This window comes from Crinia signifera, chromosome 1 (genome assembly GCF_055691185.1).
Source record: "Crinia signifera chromosome 1, ASM5569118v1, whole genome shotgun sequence".
Lineage (NCBI taxonomy): Eukaryota > Metazoa > Chordata > Amphibia > Anura > Myobatrachidae > Crinia > Crinia signifera.
In genome coordinates, this window is record NC_139217.1 from 350,698,138 (window position 1) to 350,725,744 (window position 27,607).

The 27,607-nt window shown below is 44.1% G+C and overlaps 2 protein-coding genes across 3 annotated transcripts in view; both read right to left on the minus strand.

Moving 5' to 3' along the window:
- The window catches only part of GCN1 (GCN1 activator of EIF2AK4), an 88,746-nt gene extending 75,451 nt beyond the window's left edge, over positions 1-13,295 (minus strand). The window contains exons 1-2 of the mRNA XM_083147110.1: positions 13,150-13,295; positions 3,047-3,149 (exon numbers count right to left, since the gene is read on the minus strand). Of these exons, the coding sequence (XP_083003236.1) occupies positions 3,047-3,149; positions 13,150-13,167 (121 nt within the window). The 5' untranslated portion in view covers positions 13,168-13,295. The remainder of the gene's footprint in view (positions 1-3,046; positions 3,150-13,149) is intronic.
- Positions 13,296-19,602: 6,307 nt separating this feature from the next.
- RPLP0 (ribosomal protein lateral stalk subunit P0) lies at positions 19,603-26,249 on the minus strand. Of its 2 annotated transcripts, none has more exons than XM_083147122.1 (8): positions 26,110-26,249; positions 24,715-24,820; positions 23,608-23,783; positions 23,435-23,522; positions 22,659-22,805; positions 22,339-22,524; positions 22,085-22,225; positions 19,603-19,808 (listed from the first exon to the last, which is right to left on the minus strand). In XM_083147122.1, exons 2-8 carry the CDS (start codon positions 24,766-24,768, stop codon positions 19,656-19,658), a joined length of 945 nt encoding a protein of 314 aa, XP_083003248.1. In that variant the 5' UTR covers positions 24,769-24,820; positions 26,110-26,249; the 3' UTR covers positions 19,603-19,655. The 2 variants fall into 2 exon arrangements, with proteins under 2 accessions (XP_083003248.1, XP_083003258.1); XM_083147132.1 differs by lacking the exon at positions 26,110-26,249 and adding an exon at positions 25,958-25,980.
- Between the last annotated feature and the right edge of the window lie 1,358 nt (positions 26,250-27,607).

Below are 27,607 nucleotides of genomic sequence, written 5' to 3' on the forward strand. Positions count from 1 at the left end.
TCTGTTCGTCGTACGACGGACATCGGGGGCGCCGCCAAAATACACAAGTACCACATACTGTATTTGTTTAGCTGTGAAGCGTGTAGAGGAAAAACAGAAGGACAACAATGTAATTCAATTCACCACCTCTAACACCTGCTGAATGCACAGCCTGGATACCACTTACTGAACCCTTATAGCTCAGAGACATAGGGCTGGTTTCAGAGTTGATCGCAAATGCAAAATCTTTCTCAAATGGACAAAACCATTCTGCACTGCAGGTGGGGCAGATGTAACATGTGCAGAGAACATTTTGTTTCTGTGCAGGCTAAATACTGGCTGCTTTATTTTTTAAATTAATTAGTTTTTATTGAAATGTTTACATGTTTGTGTAACAAATATTTCTACCCCCACAAAAAAGAGAGAACAAAAAATAAACATCCACATGAGCACAAAATTGCCAGTGTTTTCTTTACAACACTGGCATCACAGTGTATACAAGCACACACTAAATATACTTTGCAGGCATTGCCGTTAGGCAAAGTTAGCGTTAGAAAAAAAAACAAAATGAGTAAAATCAATGTTGTCTGACAAATTAATAAGATCAACATGTAAGACGCAACAATGCATATACCAAGATATCGATCTATCCAAAATCAAGAAATAAAAGTGCTACAGACAAAACATTGCAGATGGTCAGCCAACATTTGAAGCGTAGGGGGAATCATGCCACCTATAACATGTATTATAATATTTTTCCTGCTTTACATTTTTCTCATGACCAGTTTAGGCAGCACTGTAATTAATGCCTCAGATATGGAACAGGGAAAAGTGCTACTTTCAAATATTTGATGGAAAAGTTCCAACATTTTGGGTACATAGAAATCTATGTCTTCTATAAAGCTCCACAGGATTATCATCCATTCCCAGGGCTTTGCCACTAGGGGGATTGAATTAATACATGGCTGTCCTAACCTCATCCTAAAGAATAGGAGAGTCCAACATAATATGGGCCTCCTGTGGTAAAGATGGAAGTTCTACACCAGAAGATATACACTCTAATCTCAGGAGCTATAGAGAGACATCTATTGTAATGCAAAAAAAAAAATCAGCAATATCAGATGACCATGTTCCAACTGTACCATCCATTCAAGGATGTCTACTACAGTACTAGATGGTCAGTCAGCCCTAGTGAGAATCGCCAGGTAGCTCCCCGGCCTGTCACCAGTAGCATATCTGGAGTGTTCTGCAAAGAGTCATTTGGTACTCTTTACCTAGAACGGCGCCAGCGATTGAAATCGCGGGCGTCGTGGGTAAAAATCGCGGTGATCGCGGTCATCGCGGCCATCCCGATTTACCCGCGATGACCGCGATCACCGCGATTTTCCCATAGGGAACAATGTTAAAACGGCTGATTGACCGCGATTTTACTGTTAAATGCCTCAATGGACCCGATTTGGGGCCAAATAGGCCAAATTAACCCTTAAATGTCCCCCCAAATGTTTAACGCCACCCCACGATCCACGCGAACCCGAAACGTGGCGAGCGCAGCGAGCCCGCGAGGGGCGGCGGTACACGTCCTCCGACCTTTTCATGCCCTACTATCCACTAGGGCGTGGTGTGAGAATATAATAGTGTGGCGAGCGCAGCGAGCCACCGAGCCCAGCGAGGGGACGCGGATACCTTCACAGGTAGACGCGTCCCCTCGCGGGCTTCACAGGTGTCCACCTCGCCACGGACACCTGTGAAGCCCGCGAGGGGACGCGTCTACCTGTGAAGGTATCTGCGTCCGCTCGCCACGCTTCGGGCTCGGTGGCTCGCTGCGCTCGCCACACTATTTTATTCTCACACCACGCCCTAGTGGATAGTAGGGCATGAAAAGGTCGGAGGACGCGTACCGCCGCCCCTCGCGGGCTCGCTGCGCTCGCCACACTATTATATTCTCACACCACGCCCTAGTGGATAGTAGGGCATGAAAAGGTCGGAGGACGCGTACCGCCGCCCCTCGCGGGCTCGCTGCGCTCGCCACGCTTCGGGTTCGTGTGGATCGTGGGGTGGCGTTAAAAATTTGGGGGGACATTTAAGGGTTAATGGGCTCTGTGGCCCATTTAACATTGATTCCTATGGCCAAATCGGGTGGATTGAGGCATTTAACAGTGAAATCGGGTCCATCGCGCCTTTTAACATTGATTCCTATGGGAAATCGGGAGCATCGCGTCGCGGGCATCGCGGGTACATTTATGGACGGCCGCGACGCGACCGACACGATTTCAAAGTTTAACATTGGTTTCAATGGGAAATCGCGGGCATCGCGTTGGTCGCGTCGCGGCCATACATAAATGTACCCGCGATGCCCGCGACGGGCGCCCTTCTAGGTAAAGAGTACCAGTCATTTATATTGCACCTTATCGAACAGAGAGCCCACCAAACTCCCTGAGAAGCAATCCAGGCAGTCCTGGTTGCATCAGCCCCATCCTCTAAGTATGCTACCTCCAAGGCAGGACACAAAACCTTGAATTCCTGTTCATGTTGCCTACAGGAACGTTTCAAAACATTTGGTTTTAATTAACACCCTCAAAAAGCATATAATGGCATCCCGACATGGTTTATTTTAGTATTTTTAATCACTCCAGTATTAGAATGTTCCTATCCCCCATGATACACTACTTTTTCCTCTTACCATCATGCCCTGCCCCAAACAGGAGGCCTCCTATAACTCCATTCTCACCTCATCACTCGATTATGTTGCCCCATCTCTTCTGTCCCCCTCTGATGTTCTAAAGCCCAACAAACAGCAACCGACTGCCTCAAATTTGGAGGAGGAGGAGAAATAGGCAATCTGAAATGAACTCCACTCATATCCACAACCATCCCACCTTATTCGCTCCCCCCTCCACAGACCTGCTTCCACCGTGCTCACAACTTCAACATATCATTCTCTTCCAGCATCTTTCTCTCACAATCTTGTCTCATCAATCGTTAAAACCTTTAAACCTAGTTTTCCATTATGTTGTATTTGTAGACAGAACAATTTCTTAATTTTAAATGGGACATTATATAAACCCACCTTTTGCAGAAATACATAATTTCAGCTCATTAAGGATTTCTCTGCGTTCCTTCACACTCGATGTGGTTACTTTTGTTGCAAATTTCCTAAGTGTGTCCTGCACCTACAGTACATAAAGTAGAAAACAAAAAGCTTACTTCTGCAACACACAGAACAAAAACAGAGAAGGCATAAGTCAGAGTCAGGGGATACGGTCATTGGGTCTACAGCAAGTTGGTCGAAAAGCGTTGGGTCAACACCGTTAGGTCGACATGAATCTAGGTTGACAGTCAAAAGGTCGACATGAGGTTTTTCACTGTTTTTTGAGCGACATGTGCCGACAAGTGGTACTTCATGCCCTACCATCCACTAGGGCATGTGGGAGTATAAAATAGTGTGCCAAGCTCAGCGAGGCACCGTGCCCGAAGCATTGCAAGCGATGCGAGGGGATTTGGTGCACCGAAAACTGTGTCCATGTGGACTGTGCCGACATTCGGGTAAAAAAAACAGTGAAAACCCCCATGTCGACCTTTCGACCTAGACCCTGTCGACCTATTGCTTATGCCAACCTATTGACCTGTCGACCTAAACCCATGTTGACCTTTCCCCATGTCTACCTAACGGTGTCGACCTAACGCTTGTCGACCCAATGATCCCAACCCTAAGTCAGATGGTTAATGTTATTAAATACAAACCTCAAAACTGCTGCATGAATACAATCACATTTAATTAATTGTATACCTTATTTACAGCACCCAAATATCACATCACTACACAGAGAACCATTCACATAGGGCCCCGGAAAATTAAGTTGCATGTACAGGAGACACTTGCATCATTAGCGATATAGGCCCTTATTCAGATCTAATTGCAGTACAAATTTGTTGTCAAAATGGGCAAAACCATGTGCACTGCAGGTGGGGCAGATGTAACATGTGCAGAGAGAGTTTGGGTGGGGTGTGTTGAAACGGATATCTAAATTGCAGTGTAAAAATAATGCAGCCAGTATTTACCCTGCACAGAAACAAAATAACTCACACAAATCTCACTCTTCCTATACATGTTACATCTCCCCACCTGCAGTGCACATGGGTTTGCCCATTTTGAGAACAAATTTGTACTGAGATCATATCTGAATAAGGGCCATAGAGCGTACACAGTGAGCAATTTTAAGGATTTGTCATAACGAATAGTCATTATCGCCTAGTGTGTACCCAAGTTCTCTACGAAACATACTAACAATGATATACCAATGTGTTTTTTTTATTTTGTATTTAAGACTGCAGGAAAAGCCAATGAAAGAAGCATACAACTCAATTGCATGACATACAAACTCCACACAGATAATGCTCTGGTCAGAGTACAGCTCATGTTCCCCAGACGGGTGAGGCAGCTGTGTATTCCAGATGACATTGTGCACCCCAACCCAATGAATATAGCACCAATTTATATCCTGGAGCACAAACAAACAACTGCCTTGTGAACAAATATTGCTAAAATGTACATAAGACCAACATCAAGATAAAATGATTTATTTAGTAAGGTAAGCATGTACAAGCCAATAAACTAAAGTTATCTGAAGGGTGCGAAAACCTGTAAAAAATGTAGCACGGTGGTAGCCATCCCTAGCCCTCGAGAGCTACCAACATTGCACATTTTCCAGACAACCTAGCTGCTGCACAACTGCACTCATTAATCACTGACACATTTTAAAAGATCTGCAGGTTGAGCTAATTAGCTCACTTGTGATTCTGTGAGGAGACCTGCAAAACATGCACTGTTGGTAGCTCTCGAGGACTAGGGTTGGCTACCCCAGGTGTAGCAGTACTGGTTGCTGTGTTCATTTGAGGCTTGGATTTGAACATAATCAGTAGCCAAACCCAACTACTATCTAAACAATGGCCATACACTGTGCAATAATCAGTCTGGTTATAAGGTTGTTTGGTCAACATGCATTGGGTCGACCACTGAAGGTCGACATTGGCTTAGGTGACATGAATGGAAGGTCGACACAAGCATTAGGATATGTTGACAGTCCAAAGGTCGACATGGGTTTATTCTATTTGGAGGGGAGCCGACAGGCGGTATTTCATGCCCTACCATCCACTAGGGCCTTGATGGCTAACCTGGACACTCCAGATGTTTTTAAACTACACATCCCAGCATGCTTTGCTTCAGTTTTGCTATTTTGGCAATGCTAAATGTGACGCAGAGCATGCTGGGATGTGTAGTTCAAAAACATCTGGAGAGTCAAGGTTAGCCATCAAGGCACTAGGGCATGGAGGGAGAATAGAATAGTGTTCTGAGTGAAGCGAGGCACCATGCCCGAATCGAGGGGTACCATTTAGAGACCATTTCGACATTTGGGACAAAAAAAAACATGTCGACCTTTCAACTGTCAACCTAGCCAGGGGACCTTCCATCCATGTCGACCTTAGCTGTGTCAACCTTCAGTGGTTGATATTGGTTCCTGACTATCGAATGATTTTTCTCCCTCTGATCGCCAAATACAGGGTAGGGCACTGACGTCATGTGGCATCAGCCGCCTGCAATGAGCAGGCAATGCCACACCTGCATTCTCAGGGGAATGCCCAGCATTTTTATGGGGACACCCATAAAACGCTGGGCGTTCCCCTGCCCAGCCACCTGTCCGCCCCCTCTGGAACGAACGGCCCGGCAAATGTGAAACTCGCCGCAGCCGTTCACTCCTGGGGTATGCACATACGCATAAACACGCATGCACAAACCCCAAACATCGGGGCCGCATTCGGGCCCACTACGAACGGGTCTGAATCGGCCCCTAAATGCAGTGTCACCACATTGTCCAGTTTTACAGTGCTAGGAATAGAAAGCCTGAACCACATAAAGGGGGAATTAAATTTACAGCAGTAAATGACAGCAGCTAATTAATGAACCGGGGCTTAGTCAATAAGCCCAGATAGCCAGCATGATCAGAAATGTTTGAATTTTACCTGCCCATAGGTAACTGAAGCATTGTCACGGCTAGTAATGTGATATCACATTGATTTGGGAACTTAGCACGATCCTGTGTTATTTTCACAAGAATGTTTCAGGTCCAAAAAATTACTCAGATCCGTGAAATTTTTTCATGATAATCTGAATATAACCCAAAAAAACTGAAAAGGTTACTGGTTTAGAACAGGTATTTTTCAATCCTCATCAGACTTTACTAAAATCATGAATATAATGTCAAATACAGCATGAAGGAAAATGTAGCCCCACGCACACTAGGCAAACAATATCGCCTAGTGTGTATACTCCATATCGCTAATGGCCTCCTCTCTCGTACTGCATGTTCAGATGAGGGAGGTTCTTGTTAACGGCGGTCATGCTGTAGTCTTCTATATCTGTGTCGGCGGAGATCGGCAAGTGTGTAGCGGGCTTTTGTTAAATAAATGGTAACTAGGTATTGTTCCTAGTTTTAATCGGGCAGAACATTTTACCCATTTTTACCTTAGGAGTCAAAATTTTAAATATTCCTGCTTAGTGGGTGGCAACAAATAACAAGTTTGGCGTCTGTGCGGGATGCCTGACAAACTCAGAGGTATTTTTAAAGGGGCAGTCATTTACAATGCATGGCTATTTGCAGCAACTGTTTGTGACAGTTTTCAGATTTTGGGAGCAAATGACTGAATTACAAATTACATTTGCTCCCATCCAGTACCAGATTTTTATTCAACTAACTTTTATCCAACTAACTTGGAAGGTTGAAGGAAAGTTGGTCTAATGTATGGCCAGCATTTGAAATTTGTCTACGAACTGGAATTACATAAATCTAAAGCAGGACAAAGACAGACTCTTAAGGCCCCCATACACTATGCGATTTTGGGACGATTTCATCTTATTTCGGCACTTTGTGCTGATAATCGGGTGATATCGGCCCAAAATCGTAGGTGTGTGATATCTGATCCGATGCGTGGTCCCGTGCGCATCGGACCGGATCAGGGAGGTCAGACAGTCTGTACATACGATCACGTCCGACCTCCCTGTATGCATATGCCTGCCACCTGAAAGGCATTTGAATGCAGACACCGGGGGAGCAGTGGGGCGGGCAGCGGGTCCCTGAGCGCCGGCGAGTGCTGCTGACTGACCTGGCCGGGCAGTGTACTTACACATAGCAGCAGCGGGGACGGGCAGCGCAGTTGCGGCTATTATATTTTTAAAATACTTGTCAAATGACCGACCGCTCTCTGATTGGCTGAGAGCTCTCCGGCCAATCAGAGAGCGGCCGGTCATTTGACAAGTATTTTAAAAATCTAATAGCCGCCACTGCGCTGCCCGTCCCCGCTGCTGCTATGTGTAAGTACACTGCCCGGCCAGGTCAGCAGCGCTCACCGCACCCGCCGCCCGCCCCCACCACCGCCACCGCTGCCCGCCCCCACTACTGCCGCTGCCCGCCCCCACTACTCCTCACCGCCCTGCAGCTCCCCGGGTTTTTTTTTTACATGGGATAAATCGCATGCGATTTGTCCCATGTAAAAAATGGCACATCAAGTGCCAAATTGTATGTGAGCCTCCCGGGGAGCTGCCGGGCGGCTCGCAGGTAAATTGGGTCCGACTTGTCCCTAGGACAAGTCGGCCTAATGTATGGGGTCCTTTACACCAATACAATAAACCAGATGGTAATCTGCATACATCAAATGTGAAAAGGGTGGCTAATTGGATCCACAGCTGAAGTGCAAGGATATCCATATCTAATTTATGCAGGACTGCAGTGCAATGGGAATATCTGCTGGGCCTAAACAAACCTGAATTAATAAGCAAGGCATCCAGCATGTGCAAAATACTAACTATATGATCAGTTGAAAAAAACAAGGCATCAATAAAGACTCATACATAATTAAATAGTAAAACCACTTAAAAGTAGGCACTTGTAGACTCTAGCTTTTTGCAACCAGATGTATTGTATCGCAATGTAGTAAGACTAGGGTTGCCAGAACATCACAATAGGGACACATATGAATTATACCCCTTTCAGACATACTACCCAGGATTTCAAAGCTGGTTAAATCCTGATTTTTTTTAATTCCTGGTCAATTGCAGGTGTGCAGGACCCAGGATTTTAGTGGACTAAAATCCCGGGTAGACCCTTTCAGACATACACTAGTCCTGGGATTATGCGCGTACATGTGAAAAATCCCAGGATTTTTGCATACGTCTGAAAGGGGTATAAACACAGATTTTGAGGCTGATGAAAACCAGGTAAAATGTAGAGTTGAAGTGAAACCCCCTACAACAGGCATTCCCAACCACGGTCCTCAAGGTACACCAACAGTGCAGGTTTTAGTGATATCCAGGCTTCAGCACAAATGGTTTAATCAGAATCACTCAGGTACTAATTATGTCACCTTTGCTCAAGCCTGGATATCACTAAAACCTGCACTGTTAAAGCCCCCATATATTAGGCCGACTTGTCCTAGGGACAAGTCGGACCCAATTCTCCTGCGATCCGCCCGGCAGCTCCCCGGGAGGCTCACATACAATTTAGCACTTGGTGTGCCATTTTTTACATGTGATAAATCGCATGCGATTTATCACATATAAAATAAACCAGGGAGCTGCCGGGCGGTGAGGAGCAGTGTGAGGGGGGGCAGGCACCGGCGGTGCCAGTGAGCAGCAACTGTAGTGGGGGCTGGCAGCAGCGTCTCTGGGTGCCGCGGGGGATGCCGGTGACAGTGGGGCGGGCGGCGGTGATAATCAGCGTGCTGTCACTGTGCAGCGGGCTGGCAGCAGCGTCTCTGGGTGCAGCGGGGGATGCGGTGACAGTGGGGCGGGCGGCGGTGATAATCCTCATGCTGTCACTCAGCGGGCGGGCAGCGGCGGCTATTACATCTTTAAAATAACATGTCAAATGACTATCCGGCTTCTGATTGGCTGAGATAGCACACTCTCAGCCAATCAGTGTCACATGTCACACGCATGCGATTTTGGGACGATTTCACGTGATTTATCGGCCCAATTGCCGAAATCGCATGGCATCGGCCCAAAATCGCATAGTGTATGGGGGCCTTTAGGGCTATTTCACACGCTCCGGCTCCTGCCGGACGGCGAAATCCCGCACGGACAGGAAGCCGTGCCGCACTAAGAAGTTTAGAATGGAGGGGATGGCCACAGCCCAGCAGCCGTCCCTTCCAGTGGTGGGATCCGGCTGCAACCGGACTGCCGGGCCGTGGCCGTCCCGTGTGAATGGACACAATAGTGTCCATTGACAACTACTTTGTACGGCACAGCTTTTGGCCGTGTGGCATTTCGCCGTTCGACAGTAGCCGGAGTGTGTGAAATAGCCCTTAGTGTGCCTTGAGGACTGTGGTTGGGAATGCCTGCCCTACACAATACACAGATTTTTTTAAAGAAATCATTTCTGAGCAATATCTTTTAAAAAAACATGTTGTGTGCATGTTCAGTATTGTTAACAACCCGTGTCATCTGAACATGCAGGTCAATTTTGGCTTATGTAGCCAATGACCTGCAAGTTCAATGAGGTTCTGATGACATCACTATACCGTCCATCCATGGTCACCACAGATATCGGTGGTGCCGTGGGTTAACTAGGTTGTACGGGGCTTTAGCCAGAAACAGAATCTGTGTAATTCATGTGTCCTATATTAAGGGACAATCTGGAGCAGCTGACGGCATGCAGCCGGTGTCAAGGTGCGTACACATGTACAGATTTTCTGTCTGATTTACCTGGTGGGAACAAAATCCTGGAAATGTATGGGAGCATATGACAATCAAAAAATTGTTCCCAAACACTTGAAAACAGACAGTGATCAGTCAGACAACTTGGTTTAAATCATTCTGATATTACAAATTTATCAAAGTATATCTTTTTTTTTCTGTTTTCCTGCATTTGGGTGAAATTTTTTGATTGTCAGTTGCTCCCATACATTTCCAGGTTTTTGTTCCCACAAGATAGATCAGACAGAAAATCTGTACGTGTGTACGCACCTTCAGACACAAGTTAGAGGATACCCAAGGCATTGATTATTGCAATAGTCTTTTACTGGTCTTCCCCAATACAGACTCTCACTACTATATCATTAATGCAGTTGCAGGGTGGATTTTCCATCAGACATTCATCATTTGCAAAACTGCTCCATCAGTCCCTCCATTGGTTACCTGTATTTACCGCATTCTATATAAAAAAACTTTTACTTACACACAAGGCCATAAACCAAAGTACACAAATGTACATCTCTTATCTCTAAATATCTCCCAACCCGTCCTCTTTGTTCTGTACAAAATCTAGGTCGCTCATCCACACGCATTACCTGCTCCCTTTCATAATTGCAGGACTTTCTGTGGAATGCCCTCCCACACGCAATAAGACTCTCCTCTAGTTTTCAAACCTTCAAGAATTCCCTGAAAACGTACCTCTTCAGGCAAGCTTATCAGATTCCAGAACCACCTACATTACCTTCGTAAACCTTTCACATCCAATTACATCCTTCGTTCACAGCACAAACATGCTCACTTATTTGCCCTCTTATTTTCCTTCTGACCCAAGGCTTACTTTGTTGGGTCACCATATCATTCAGCCCACCAAGAACTTTAGCAATCTGGTGGACCATTATGCGATACAGAATGCATATCCTTGTGTATCAATGCCTATTTCCCTACAGATTGTAAGCAGGGCTCTCCTACTATTTGACTGTCTGTAACTACCCAGTTTGTTTTATCCTTATTTCTAATTGTAAAGTGTAACGGAACCTGCTGCACTGTATAACAAATTGTTAATAAATAAAACTTCATCAGTGATGGACTCCACCCCGTTTCTGACACTTAAATCCCTTTCTGACACTTGTGTCTGCTTTACACCTCTCTACAAATGTAGTAAGGCATTGATAGTCGCACAATATATCATATCTGTCAGTGGCACAGAGACCTCCCCCTTTGCCTGAGCCACACTTCAGGAAAGGAGAGAGAGAACTGACTGCTTCTCCCACAACAACAAAACCTCCAATCGGTCTTCTCTCTCTCAATGCATGGAAGGAGCAATTGCCCTCCACCCACATAATCGGACACCTTTGTTTTCAGGAAGATCGCAATTTATGACTGATGGTCATTTTTGCCTTATCCAATTAAAGGCCAGTTTTATTGGCCAAGAAAAGGACCCAGGATAAATTCCTGGTCCATGTGTTATTGCACATCCAACAGCTGCTTATCCTGGATTTTAATACCCGATAAGTGCCGGTATAAGAGGGATGAGTGCATCTCATTGTGGGTAACTGGATAGCTTACAGTGAAGCAATTAGCAACTGTAAATTACTGCTACTTATAGGATACCCCCTATGAGCAGCATGGGATTGGGGGGTTCAATTGAATGCAATGTTGTTTAGTTCTGAGAACGAATGCCTGTATCTATTCAATTAGCCCTAAACTCACACCAAGAATAAAACTAGAAATGTGTCTTAGCATGTGTGGTATGCTCAGTTATTAGCATCACTAGATAACAGAATCGTGCCTGCCATTTAGGAGTCTATTTACAAAGGACAAAGATAAAGTGGGCAGAGATAAAACACCATCCATTCAGCTCCTAACTGACATATTACTGGCTGTTTGAAAAATGACATTGGCTGATTGGCTGGTACTCAGAGAAGCAGGGTGTGAGTGCCAAGTGCATGCAGGGACTGAGCGCCAGGAGGTAGATGGGGTCGGGACTGGAGTGAGCACCGAGCGGGTGCAGGGACTGAGCGTCGGGAGGGAGACTGGAGTGAGGGACGACAGGGGGTGTGGTGCAGAGCCGGATTAAGGCAGGGGCTGCAAGGAAGGAGACAGGACCCTGCCACCTTCCTAGTCATCATCCTGACAACCACCCTGTCCATTGCCCGCAAGCCCAACCATTGACTGCCGTCTGCCCTAGCCATCGCTTTGCCGTCCGCCCACATGCCCCGACCATCGACCTGCTGTCTAGGATAGAAATTGTGCAGGTTTGGGGATTCTTTTTTTTAGGTGCAGTGGTAGGGACAGAGATGCAAGGGTTGGAACATTGCTACATGTGTAGAGGCCATAGCGATGCTGTGCCCTGCGCGTCGCTATCGCATGGCGATTAATATCCACCATGCCGGATATTAATCGGTCAGAGCCAGTGTTCTCAACAGAAAACATTGGCTCTGACAGATCGCTCAGCACAGTGCTGACACATTGCTGTGTGCTGAACGATCTAGCCTCGCTCAGAACACATCAGCATCTTCCTGTGTGTTGGCCCCTTAAGATGCTCAGTTGCTCGGCTACTCGGGTACAAATGAACCAGTTCTGTTTTCATCCTACTACAAAAAAACCAACCTCACTATAAAATTATTTTATTTGCATGTAAAATTTTCTGACGGGCCACCTAGTTACCCATATCAAATTATTTTGGCTTAAGGGTGCCTTGAAAATTTCTTGGAGACCCAAAGGGTCTTGAAATTAAAAAGTTTGGGAACCACTGTATTAGAAGATCAGTTACCTAGTAGATGATAAACATGGGCATTTGGTTGGTTTCATCAAATTGAATAAAATATAATCTTATGCTGACAAAATAACAAACTTCACTATACATTTTCCATATTATTACTTAGTGGTCATTCAGAAGCCGAAAGTGGAGTTTAGCACCAAGAACGTCATTATAAGCACACTCAAAAGTCCCAATAATACGGTTAGTGAAAGCTATAATATATATACCCAGATATTTATTGGTTTATGCATTTCACTTTATTTAAAACAAACATAAATCAGATACAACAGAGATACAGGAGACCGACATGCCAAAGATCAATGATGTGGCCTTTACAGAGCCAGATGTATACACCCTGATCTTGGAGATCTGCTTTATCTCACCAATAGGTGGGTAGAAGATATTAATAGGCAAAGGCTGAGGAATCTACCCATTAAAACAAGCAGATGGCACAGTCTCATCTGGTGAAAGTCCAAGAGCCACAGCCCGAATTATTCCGGCCCCTCTGCCATCCACTATGCCTCCCAGCTGTGCGACAAAGAGCAGCACTGTGTACAACTCCCTGCAGCCACTGTTACCGCGCCTAGGGGACACACCGGCAGCACAGACCCTGCGTTACACGTGTATAAGTACACGCACCAATCACTATTGCCGGGACCACACTCACCTGCGTGTCCGTCGCCATCTTACCGGCTGTGACCCAGGAATCACTTCCAGCGCACTTCCGCCTAATACTTGCACATTGTTTCTGTTGCTGTCGCCTGCCGGGTACGTCATTTCCGGTAAAGCAGCTGTCTGTGCCAGAGATTCTCCGTGCAAGGAGTGTGTTGTAGTGTCTATGTTTATCTGCCACATGCCGGTGCAGCATCCTGTATATACTGCTACCTGTGCATGTATGTTCTGTGATTAGTCTTAGGTTCCGGGTATAGTTAATTGCACATGTTTGCCTAGTGTACGACAGGCTGAGACTTGTAGTTTCTGTGGCAAGTTGCCAGAGTTTTCTGGTTGTTTTCTGGCTGCCAAGCAGTTTTCCAAATCATCGGTGCGCCATAAAACTGAATTTTTAACAGATATTGCAGTGTCAGTTAAAAATGTAGTTCCCCCTTTGAATGGGAAAACGTTGGCTGTGTTTACCTACTCATAGGTAAAGCTGGTGTATAGTAATCGCAATAAATGCCTTAATTCATGTGCAATTTAAAATTGCATAGGAGATAGATCTGTAATGACAAACCTTCATCACTTGTTTTCACCAAAGGCTAGCTGGGTCTGTGCAACCATTCATTATTCACCATAGCAATAAGGCTGAACAAAGACTTTATGCAGTGTCAAAACATGCTTACTCTCTGCAAAATTCGGTTATCACAATTACACAAAGAGCAACACCATCCCTACACAGCACTGTGCTGACCAACCAATTCCTTTCCAGTGAGTGACTCCATTATATTGGCAAATCTGCTTAATCCTGGGTGGATGGTATTTAGGAACCGTAGTGTGCAAGAGGCCAGCGACATCACTTTAAGTGCATCACAGCCAGTCTGGGCCTCTGCTACTTTACCTAAGGGTGGTTTCACACTGTCCGGCTCCTGCCGGACGGTGAAATCCCGCATGGCTTAAAAGCCGTGCCGTCCCTGCAGTGTGTAATGGACAGCTATGTGTCCATTCACACAGGACGGCTACCGGGTAGCAGCCGGATCTTTCCACTGCAGTGTCCGGCTGCCGTGCCGTGGCCGTCCCGTCCTCACAGGTCAGTGTGTGCTGAGGGCGATGGGGGCCTTTCACACACACCGGTCATTTGGTGTCCGGTTTTAGCTCTCCACCGCCCCCAAACTGACGTCACTTCAGTTTTTACCCTCAAATTTACATAGCACCGGCTCACTGAGCCGGTGCATGTGAAAGAGACAACTGTCAGGCAAAAAGCCGGACAAAATGTGTCCGGCTTTTTGCCTTCCGGACAAAACCGGAGTGTGTGAAACCAGCCTAAAGGCTGGTTTCACACACTCCGGCTCCTGCCGGACGGTGAAATCCCGCACGGCCAGGGAGCCGTGCCGCACACAGTACTTTATCATGGAGGGGATGGCCACAGCCCGGCAGCCGTCCCTTCCAGTGGTGGGATCCGGCTGCAGCCGTGCGGCCGGGCCGTGGCCGTCCCGTGTGAATGGATACAATAGTGTCCATTCACAACTAATGTGTGCAGCACGGCTCCCTGGCCGTGCGGGATTTCACCGTACGGCAGGAGCCGGATGGTGTGAAACCAGCCAAAGGCTACATTTTCTACGCAATCCTTCAGACAACACAGTAGTTTTGTCATCCTGTAAGGGATGCACATGGTTAAATTCAGGTTGTTAAAATATCCCTTTAATTAGTGGCACACATAATCCACTCTACAATCTGTGTGAATCGTAACAAAAAGGTGTTTAAAAGGATATTCTACCAATTATTTCAACCCTAGACTAGGAGCCATATTTCCTATCCTGCAGTTTGTGAAAGCTGAATGGTGGCGAGATGCAAACATTTAGGAAACTACCCCTAAACTGATGTCTGTCCATTTGTTCCCATTATCTATTAAGATCTTTAACAACATAGTATACTGGAACCTGCCTTTCCTTTGATCATCCACAAAAAGAGGAAAGCTTGGACAGTGCGCTAAGATACCCCTTGCAGGCTTGGTGGCTTGCCACACGTTCTATTCTGCCTCCATGAGGGAGAATAGCCCATCAGTCGGGATCCCGACTGTCGGGCATTTAACAGTTGGGATTCAGATGTCAGAGCGTCTTCTGGCACCCCTCAATAATACCCCTTTCAGCAATAACCAAAGTAATTGCACATGAGCATGCAGAACTCCGGGTTGTGGCTCAGTCTTAATTATAATCTGGGTAGCAAACAGGGTTCAACCCAGGTCACAGTGCAGTGTGAGCAGGAAACCTGCGTCAATGCAACCTGGGACCTATTTACAGCATATGAAGTCAGTATTTGGGGATTCTCATCTCCACATCGTGGGACCTATGTGTGGTGATATCTTTGACCAGGCAATAAGCCCTGTCCAGCTTTGTAATCTGAAAGCGTTATAAAAAAACATGTTCTCAAACTGAGGCACATAGTGTAATAAGATTTCTGTGTTTAAGGGGCACTATCAACACTATTATAGCAGCAGGACCTTTAATTGGCTTCCTGGGACTAAACTGAATAGAGGAACAGGTTGTAATTGTATTGTTGATGTCATTCATAGATATATTGCTGGTGCACACTGGCAGATGGAACATTGATCAGGCGTTCAGTTGAAGGGCCAGTAAATCAGCCAGTGTGTACCCAGCACCGGTGTGCCTTGAGGCTGAGAATATCTGCTCTCAAAGTACTGTTCAATTGGTATTTCAACCAATAAATAACAATCACAAAGGAGGAATATTCAGGAATTACCTTTAATCTGTTCTTCAAATAGCACGGTACTTATGTATTATCTGGGCTCCCATGTTAAATACACCCCATTTTTTCATATCCCTACTATCCAACTACGCACGGAGTTGATTTTATATAGTGTGGCGAGCGCAGCGAGCCACCGTGCCCGAAGCGTGGCGAGCGTACGCGGTCTCCTAAGAAAAACGGGAGCCCAGATATTACATAAGTACCAATAGCACAAGTGCAGTCTAAAGGGACTTATTCAAAAATGGTAATTGGAATGATTATCAACCTGCACATATCACACATGCGTGAGTGTATTAAGTGATAGTAAATGCAGGTTCCGGATGGCTCACCAACAGTTGGGATGCAGACGGTCATTTCTCATTCAGAATCCCGAATTCCAGGGACTATTTTCCTGTTTGGGACCCCCATATAGGGAAAATAGAATAGGTGGTGAGCTGAGAGGTCACCAGGGGCTCCAATGCACTCAACCCTGTACAGCTCCTGACAGTCAGGATTCTGACTGTCGGGGACTTATACCGGGATGCGGTCATTTGGTCTACTGCATTATGGTAGAAAGTCATTAGGTCGAATCCATTAGGTCGACATGCTAAAAGGTCGACATGACTCTAGGTCGACATGGGAAAAGGTCGACATGATTCTAGGTCGAAAGGTCATTAGTTCGACAGGTCATTAGTTCGACAAGGTCATTAGTTCGACATTGTCTATGTCGACATTCACAAGGTCGACATGGGGTTTTTCACTGTTTTTTGAGCCAACATGTGCCGACAGGCGGTATTTCATGCCCTACCATCCACTAGGGCGTGGTGGGAGAATAAAATAGTGTGCCGAGCGTAGCGAGGCACCGTGCCCGACGCATAGCGAGCGCAGCGAGCGATGCGAGGGGATGCAGTGCACTTTAAACTGTGTCCATGTCGACTGTGTTGACATTCAGGTAAAAAAACAGTGAAAAACCCCATGTCGACCTTGTGAATGTCGACATAGACAATGTCGAACTAATGACCTTGTCGAACTAATGACCTGTCGAACTAATGACCTTTCGACCTAGAATCATGTCGACCTTTTCCCATGTCGACATAGAGTCATGTCGACCTTTTAGCATGTCGACCTAATGGATTCGACCTAATGACTTTCTACCATAATGCAGTAGACCAAATGATCCCAACCCCTTATACCATACCCAGAAAATGCATATTGATTGTAAAAACAATGTGGCCAGACTTTGAATGACAGGAAGTTGGCATTTTGGGTGTTATGCTGGGTACACACCAAAACGATTTGGATTGGATGCAAATCGGATCGTACGATTTGCATACGATCTGATCCCCTCTGTATTCAGATGAATGGATCTTTTACAGATCCAACCTGCAGCAGGTAGGATCTGATTTGGATCCAATTCAGATCCAACCAAACGATTTTGACCAAATCTGCATCCAATCAGTCTGAATTGGAACCAGATTGATGGGATTGTGCCAAAATAGTTTTGGTGTGTACCCTGCATAAGCCTGCCGTTTTCTGGGTGCCAGAAAAACCAGATGTTTGGAAGGGCCTGTGGCATCAGTGATAATCTGCAATTGAGCCAGGCTGGAAGTGGTGATCAGAAGCCACTCACATTTGCAGATGACAATAACGATTTGTGTATGAATTTGCAAGTGCATAGAAATTCAGCCACGAGCATTTTGTCTGTGCGGCAGCTTTCTCCTCATAGTCCACTGCAATTCTCACATTAGCAGTGTGGTCTGAATCAGGTTCAAAGCTAAGTACACCTCAAGTTTTCATTCATATCTTTCTGTCTGGACCAATATCTGGTAATGTATGATAACAGGAGAATCTAACATGCTGGAAAATAGACAATGGTTAAATCAATTTTTGTTAATCAAATCACTTTGTCCATTTTCCAGCATTTGGGAGTAAATGATTGTCATGTGCCTTTATCCATTACCAGAATTTTGTTCAGACAGCGGTTTCTGCTCCCAACTTAAGCTGACATCTAATGTAATTGAATTACATGAATTTAATGAACTATTTTCAACATAAATATAATTTGCATAAATGTTTAAGTTTATAGAAATGGCTCAGTAGAATGTCCTAGCATGGTTACTAGTATTTATTAAGTACTAGTGGGTAGTATTTTGCTAGAGCAGGCTTTTTCAACAGGTGTGCGATGACCAGTTGTAAGGTGTGCCATTAGACAGATCTGCTGGCACCATCAAAATGAACTGTGGACTTAGGCAGGGTGGGGCTCAGTCATGCCTTGACCTATGCCATGGAGTAGCAGCCATGTGACATGGGTCACACAGGTAGCTTCCAATCAACATCCAAACCCTTCTGTCCACAAGCATCTACTTGTTCCCAGTGCCAGATTAAGCCTTTGGGGGGCCCGGGGTACTTTAGCCAGGGGGCCCCCTTGCACTTGTCATTACTGGCCGCACACTGCATAAGAGAATATTACACTGTCAAAACACGGAGTAAAGGCAGTATAAACTTGGTCAATGGTAACTGCATATATATATATATATATATATATATATATATATATATATATATATATATATATATATATATATATATATATATATATATATATATATATATATACACACACACACACACATATATATATATACACACACACACACACACATAAATACATACCATATGAAAAGCCTGTGTTTGTCCCTCTGCACCTTACTCTATAGGAGACCTCACAGTCCTAGTGCTAAAAACCCTCCCATGACTAAGCTTCTGCTGCTGTTCTCCATGGGCATGTAATGAGCTCCACCAATTAGAGCTCAGCACAAACCTCTCAGCCTCTGCCCTCTGGTTTAAAGTGTCATGGGACTTAGTCAACTCCCAGTAATGCACTGCACACTTGTGCAATCAGTGTGCCTTGGCTCCTGATGCTCAGCACCATTAATCATTGTCACATTGGCAGTTAGGTGAAGCTGCAGTTCTACCCCACTCCCATGCACAAAACCTTTAGCTAAAAAAAAATATTTTTTTTTTTTTGAAAAATACATGACAACCACAGGGGGCCCCTAGCTAGTGGGGGGCCCAGGGGCACTGACCCCTTGTGCCTCCATTATAATCCGGCCCTGCTTGTTCCTGCCTGCTGCTCAATGTTACAGTATTGGGTAGTAGTCAATTTGTTATTTTATTTTTCCTGTGGAGGCCAGCGGTTTTTTTTTTTTTACTATGGGTGCCGATATTACCCCTTTAAGGTCATACTAGAAACCGCAGTCATTTTGGGGTCAACATGCAGTGTATAAGCACCAAACCTAAATTATATGCTCTGTATATTGGGCAACCCGGGCTTAGTATGAAAGTGCCAGACCCAAGATCCCAGGTCCGACCTGGCATTTCAGTCTGAAAGTGGTATGATTCCTCCTCTCTCTCTCTCCCCCCCCCCCCCCCCCTCCAGGGGGACATGCCTTGGCATTTTTTTTTTAATGGTGTGGCACAAGTTAAAAAATAACTGCTAGAAAATTGTGAGTTTGTTTACGACCAGTTTTCATTTTACAGCAGCTTTTTTTATTCCACTTTATGCTTACCTTGCACCAATGTTCCTGCCACTCACCTGAGCCATCAATGCCTAAAGTATCAGTTACAAAGCATGATTTCACAAATGAATCAAGCATTTAAATATGCATTTGCTACAATGCAGAGAATCAATATGAGCTGCATTTATTCACACAAACAAAAATTAGGGGTTGCAAGGTGTACAAGTTTATTTGAACTATTACACCAATAACAGGCTTAATCAAAGAGACCAAATCCCATATCGTCATCCGATTCTTCGGACTCCTCTGGCTTTTCCTCCTTCTGGGGCGCAGCAGCAGTAGGAGCCGCAGCCTCCACAACAGGAGCAGCAACAACGAAGGCCGTTGGGTCTGCCAGGAAAGCCTTGACCTGCAAGAAGAATCTTAGTGAGAACTTTCACAATTCTAGTGTATCTACATTTTCATTAGATTGGCATAACAGTTTTCTGCCAACAAGATTACTGTTGTAAGCCTTAATAGCCCTCTTTTAGAACGTGGAGCACACAAGATCCAAGCATGGCTATGAAAAAGCACTGCTTAACCTAATAAAAATGACCAAGGTGAACTCTGTATACCAGAAATGGCTGAAGGTGAACTCAACTTCGGCAAATTACAAATAGACTTTCACTCACATGATACATTTTATTTCTAAAGCGGTGTACACACGGGGGCAATATATTGCTCAGTGTCTCCTTTTCATCAGCGACCAGAGATGGTCGCTGATGAAAGGGAACCTCTGCCGGGCGAGCCACAGAGGGAATCAGCTGGTCGCAGGAGCTAGTGCCCGTGACCAGCGATCATAAGGGGGCTAAAAACGGAGCGCGCACCCGGCGATTTATCTCCGGTGCACACTCCAATCGCTGGCAATATGGTCGCACAGCGACCATATTGCCAGCGATTATAGCCCATGTGTATGCACCTTAAGAAAGGGAAATGCAGTGGCACTATTCTACATTAGTAAAGTCATTATACCTGGGGTATTACAATGTATAGTTCAGGGTCATTCGGTGTTAAATCAACACTTAAAATGTGACTTCACCAGCTCAGATTGTTCAAAACTGGAATATGGAGTGTATATGTAGTCTAATAAAATTACAAACTGTAAAATCTAAAAATTACTAAAAAAATATTTACAAATGTAAACTGAAATTGATCAGGATTATATCAAAGCGCATTGATAAGTTACAAATTAGTCATTAGTCTACTAATGTTGCATGTTTGTCAAAATGTAAAAATGGGAGGAGAATGGGTTCATAGTTTACAAAAAAAATAAAAAATCAGAACCTACTTTTAAAAACAATGAGGGAAAACCTAAAAATTAGCCTAACACCAGATTTGAAATATAAATTCTTAATTACTTTGACAATATCTACATGTTACCTATAATATAGCTGTTTTATTAGCACATGTAGATTGTAAAACAGAATTACTTTGTTGTCGCAAGCTAGACTTCGATGTTTAGGTACAGTGCTATTTTTTTAGCCACAGTGCATGGGGACGGACCCTATGATTGAGTTGGTGCCTTGTTCCCAACCCTGGTCCTCAAGTACCCCCAACAGTGCACATTTTCCATGTCTCCACACAGAATCACAAGTGACATAATTAGCTCCACCTGTAGATCTTTTAAAATGTGTATGAGTAATGAGTGCACCTCCTGGGTGACCTGGAATTCGTACACCAGGGTTGGGAACCACTGCCTTAGTCAATCGACTGAAAGATAGAGGCAGTCTACAACACCCATATGAGAACCAAATCCTCATACCTCTCAAACTTTAAGAATGGGCAGTAAAGATATATCTGAAATTAATTTGATGTTCACAATGCAAGACGACTATAATTGAGTCTGAAATCTTTCCAATGGTTGTTTCAGCCAGTCACAATACACAGTCATGCTTTTATATCTTATTGATTGAAATAACGTTTTCTAAAGGCTACAACATCTACAGTATGAGTAACGGTGCCCATACACGTCACAATTATTGTATACAATATCGCATCTCATTGCATATCGGTTTTGCGATGAGATCAGATGAGATCTAGTACAAAAAGTATGTGCAGCACATACTTTTTGAACTAGATCTCATCTCATCGCAAAACCGACATTCGATGAGATGCGATATTGTATACAATAATTGTAACGTGTATGGGCACCTTTACAAAACTCCAGTTGACACAAGCTACTAAATATATGTAGAGTATAACAAGAAACGGTGGCTTGCTTATTTGATGGTCAAGAATGACGATGAAGTTAAGTGACCTTATGGAAGCCTAATGTACTATGGATACCTCTTATAGATGTCTCAGTCAAGCTTTTAACTCCAACTAAAAGAATTTGTCCTGTCTCCTGATGACACTTTAAAAACCACTGAGGCATTATCAAACTCTTCAACTAACATTGCTGACCGACTAATATAGTGCCAAGTATTTATATTCAACTTTATTAATATAATTAAACTAAGGAAGCTATTAACTGACTTATTAAAGTCAATGTTTATTTGACAAGGAATGACATTCTCCTATATAGTTCAAAATGATACTATAGATTTGTCCATTTTCTAGTCTGATATTTAATGCTTAATTGTGGCCTTGCACAAACATGTTAGTGATAACATGAAATGCATCAGCCATTAGTCACTTAAAGCTTACCTTGTCTGCCAATGGGAAGCTGTAGTCTGTTTCCAATGCAAGAGCTAGAACACGCTTGTACCCATTGATGATTGTGTGGGGCACAGAGGCAACAGTGGGATAACCAATTTGTAAACAAACGCTGGCCACATTGCGCACACCCTAAAAAAATAATAATATTAATTTAACATGTTGCAACCGGTTTTAATTCATGCCTAGCTGACAAAACTGTCCATGTTCAAGGCAGGAAGCTTTAACTTTTATCAGAGCCATACCTCCAAAAAGCGAATTCTTAGGGTATCTTCAGTAATATCCAAAACTTCCGGACTATAAATGCTGCCGTTATCATAGACTTGTTGGATGATCAAACCAAAGGAGAAGGGAGAGATGTTCAGCATGTTCAGGAGAGTGGCTTCACTGGCACCTACTTTATCTCCAGTCTTAATCAATTGTACATCGCTCTAAAGGGATAAAACAGTAATTACTGATAAACACTAAAATACAGCCAAACACAAGAACTGATCAATGAAGTACTTTAAATAATAAAAAAAAAAATTTGACAAGCACTTACAAGCCATTAACTTCAGCCACTTACCAAAATTTCAATAGTTCCTCTGGAGATTTTTGTAGTGATTCCTAAAGCCTGGAAGAAGGAAGTCTTCTCAGGGCCCAAACCCGTATTCTGAGCAGGCACAGTGACCCCACAAGGTGCAATGGCACCTGCACGAGCAGAGGCGGGCACCTAATAAAAGGTCAGATTAGTGTAAACATTTTTGAACATTAAGAAAACTGCAATTACTCTAGAACATACAGTTGACTCCTGTAAAAATACATTACAGAAATAATGGCTACCTGGCAGAACGGAATATGATTGAGGGGGTTTGTTAATTACTTTATCATTTCCACTACGAATGTAGTTGCACCTGCTAACAATGTACTGTAGAGCCCAGTACACACGGGGGAGATATATTGCTCAGCAATATATTGCTCTGTCTCCTGTTAATCAGCGACCAGAGATGGTCGCTGATGAAAAAAACTGCAGTGGGAACCGCAGAGGTAATCAGTTGGTCGCAGGAGCATGTTCCTGCGACCAGCGATCACTACAGGGGTAAAAACGGGAGCGCGCACCCGGCGATATATCGCCAGTGCACACTCCCATCGCGGGCAATATGGTCACTCAGCGACCATATTTCCAACGATATTACACAAAATCGCCCCGTGTGTATGCGCCTCAAGACAAAGGCTTTACCTGGTACCAAGTTAGGCAGCAAGTTATAAGAAATATGGGAAAATAAAATCTAAGCAGGTAAAACCTTCAGGTATAATGCAAAATTTTGTCCTTAATTGACAAAACAGCACACATCTAGTCACCTTGTTTGCTAACAACATGTCTCGAACTTCCGTCAGATCCTCCTTCGTAAAAACAAATCCCACATTTCCTTTGATGTGAGGCAGAAGCCTGTCCACAAAAAAAAAATTAGAAAAGAAATGATGGCTTGTAGAAATCAAAAGCATACAAATACACCTTATAAAGCATCACTCACTTCTCCAGAGCAGAGTTATTCTCCAAATGTCCACGGATAGCTTTGCGCATCATTGTGTTCTTCCCCATCAACACAACGGCTTTCCCTCGCAGGGACATACGGATCTGTTGCATTTGCTTCGAACCAACATTGTCCGCCCCCACGATGAAGCATTTTGGGAAATCATCCAGCAATTGCTGTAAGAAAATAAAGACATGAGCAGTTGCTAAATTACAAAGCAGTTATCCTGTTCCCATAAGGCAGAATATAGGTCATAACAGACTAAAGGTGCCCATACACGCTGTGAGAATATGGGCTAGATCACATCGCACGGCATGCGTTTTGCATGCAATGTGTGTGTGATGCGAACCGAAAGCAGTAAAAAAGTATGTGCAGCACATACTTTTTGTAACTGCAATGCCCGCAGGAACGTGCATTGCAGGCTGCTATCGCAGCGTGTATGGCCACACATAGCAGCCAAGCAGGTCCCGTTCAGTGGGACCCACTTGGCCAGAAGGTGCCTGCAGAAAAGCTATGCAGCCGCCCACACATGTGCAGCAGGGATACAAACACCAGGTCCTAATAGCTGGACAGGACGACGATTTCAGGGCGAACACATACATTTGAATGTATGTGTTCATGCACTGTGTCCCCCTTGAGAAATTCGGTCGGCAGTGGCCAGACCCTGTTCTGCAGGATCCGGCCACAATGCTGTGTGACCCCACACAGCCTCCTTACAGCCAATGAGGCCCGGCTTAGTCGTTTATATGTGGCCCCAGCCATAGTTTAGAATTAACTGCACAAAAACATATGTTGGGTTTTAAAAACTCATTAGACGTAATAGGAGGATGCATTATCAAAACACTTTGTCCAGATGTCCCAGCAAACTCTATTCCCAATGTTTGGTCAGGGTTTCACAAGTAGTCAGGAACCTAGTTTAATTTTAGCAGAAAGTTACAATACAGATATGCCAGGATATGAAAAAGTCCAAAAGTTGTTATAGTGAATGAAGAATTGCTATTAATAAAATAGTTAACTGTTGTATTAAACTATAGCTTATATTAATATACATGTGATACAGTAACATACACAACCATTTTTTTATTTTTATTTTTTTTAGAAACTTACAATGATTTTCAGGAAATAGTTGGACTTCCACGTAGCCCTGTCTTCCCTGGGCATCTTGTCAGTGCTTCCAAGGATTGCCACAAAAAGGGTTTAAAGACTGATGATCCTGTGTGACAAGAATACATTAATTACTAGTCTAATACACACCAAGAAAGTGGTGTGAAACGTTGTGGCATTTGTTACAGGTTATAATCCATTAGGCAAAGCATCCATTTACACTAAACTACAAAGTTGAATAAAATTACATGAAATGAGACAAGACACAGCATGCAATTTTAGATGAGGGAACTAACTAACTTAGCTGCCAGTCTGTACCAGCTGTACACATTTTTTTACTTTCTGGATAGGCTGTCACAGTAACTGAATTTTATAATAACTTTAATCATACAACCAGGACATTGTTTTTTTAAGACACATCGGGGCAGAGATAAACATCCAGCTCCTTACTGACTTTTTTCAAACACAGCATGTACCAGGCAGTTAGCAGGTGATTGGCTGGACGTTTATCTCTATCATCCTTGCATTTATCTCTTGTTAAGGCTTAATACATCTGCCCCAGTAATTTTAAGAAATGCTTATAATTTTACAAGTTATTTTTATACTATTTTACATTAGGCTTTAAACCTAAAGCAACTTTGTAATTAAAGGATTCAACAGCTACCTGAATTAATGGAAAACATGCACTGAGCAAGTGTGAGATACTAGAAGTAACCCAAACTATTAAAACCACAAGTGACAGGAGCCAGAAGTTATATTGTAAAATTCCTGAAATGGAAATCCTATTCACACTTTTGCTAATGTATTTTACAATTTTATTTCCACTAGATTACTTTAGCAGATGTATCTATCCCCACACACTGGCGAGTACCAAGCTTAAATTTACTGAGCAAAAAAGATGGAAGGGGGCTGTTCTCATTAAGATGGATCCCGATAAACGGGGGACTTTCTACCAGTTCTAGAAGTCATCAACGATAGCTGCTGCTAACATACACCGTACCTCCAATTTTGGCGTTTCAAAACCCCAAAAGAGAAGCCAGACGTGCAAGTTAGATTTATTAATCCTTAATTACTATAGATTTAGATAAAAGGACAGCTAGAAGCAGACAGACGTATGTTTATTAAAGAAAACGTAAATCACTAGGCTGACACCACAGTGCAGGACGGGAGGCTGATCACTGGCCGGGCCGGGAAGCTGGCGCGGCAGAAGCATGGCAGACCTGGAGCATGTGCGGGAACCACTTACACCGGGGCTACTCTTCCCGCACACGGCGTACGCTGCCAGCGGGGCAGCATAGCACCGGACACCCGAGTACACGTAATCCCAGAGTATGTGCGCAGTGCTGTACTGAAGGCCGTACAGCCGCTCACCGGCTCCTACTACTAGGCCTCACATACCTCGCACAAGGACTCCGGGAAGTAAAAGAGACGGCCTTCTGGGCGCAGTACTTTTATATTACATGATAGCAGCCAACCAACAAGCAGAACAGCTACGGAAACTACTCTGATTGGTTGAGTTTTGTCGATGTCCCGCTGTCTATTGGACAATCAAATAGTCAATCAATATGGCCACTTAAAGAAACGTTACATGAAATCCAGCGTCCCTAGTGGAGCGGCTGTTCTATTACTACTTGTTTCCACTTGTAATGTGACTTCAATAGGAAAATTGCTTACCTTGTCGAACTATTGAGCGGATGATGGATATACAAACTCGCAACTAATAAGCACAGTATGGTGCTACAGTATTAGACCACCAACGGAATCTATACAATTATAAGAAAGCTTCACCAAGCAGATTTATTAAGCTTGGTGAAGTGATAAAGTTTTTGGTTTTTATCACCAGCCAATCAGCTCCTCTCTGTTAAGTTACAGGCTTGGTTTGAAAAATGACAGGTAGGAGCTGATTGGCCGGTGATAAAAACCAGACACTTTATCACTTCACCGAGCTTAAAAGATTCCAATTTTACACTGGCAAAAAAATCCCAGTGTTTTACACGGGAAAGCACATTAACTTGAAAATAGTGTGTATGTGCCCCGACCATGGTAAAAAGCAGGGAATTTGCCAGCTGATACCACTTTTATACCAGCAAGCCGGGTCGAACCTGCAATTTAAGACTCGGATCCAAGCTGGGTGCGACCCGGCTTGTGGCCCCTTTTAGACCGGCATCAGGGCCGGTACTAGGGTGTTCGGCGCCTACCTGCAAACTCTAAATTTGCGCCCTCCCATACCTTATAAAAGAGTGCACGCTAGAGGCATGTGCCATAAAAAATGAGTTATGTTCTCACAAGGAATCTGTTCTCAAATTACACCAAACAGTAGCACAATCTTATTCACATTATACCACATGTAGTGCCTCAGAGTAATGCCCACAGTAGTGCCACCTACACATAATGCACAAGAATGTTACTTACACATAATGGCCAGGCTAGTGCAGTTTACACCTAATGCCCAGGCTAGTGCTGTATACACATAATGCCCAGAATAGTGCCCTTTTACATAATGCCAATAATAGTGTGATTACAAATATTTCCCACAGTAGCGCCGCATACACATAATGCCAACAATAGCGGTGTTTATGCATAATGTCCACAGTAACACAGCTTTCACATAATGCCCAGAGAAGCGGTGCTTACACATGCCCCTTGCGCATAGTGAACATACTAGCGACACTACAAATGCACACAGCAGTGTCGTAAAGCCCAGACTAGCGACAATTATGCATAATGCCCACTGTAAAGACACTTAAACATATAATGCCCAGAGTAGCCCTGCTTATATAAAATGGCCAGGGTAGTGCTGCTTATGCATAATGCCCAGAGTAGTGTCAGTTACGCATAATGCCCAGAGAAGTGACAGTTACGCATAATGCCCAGAGTAGTGTCAGTTACGCATAAT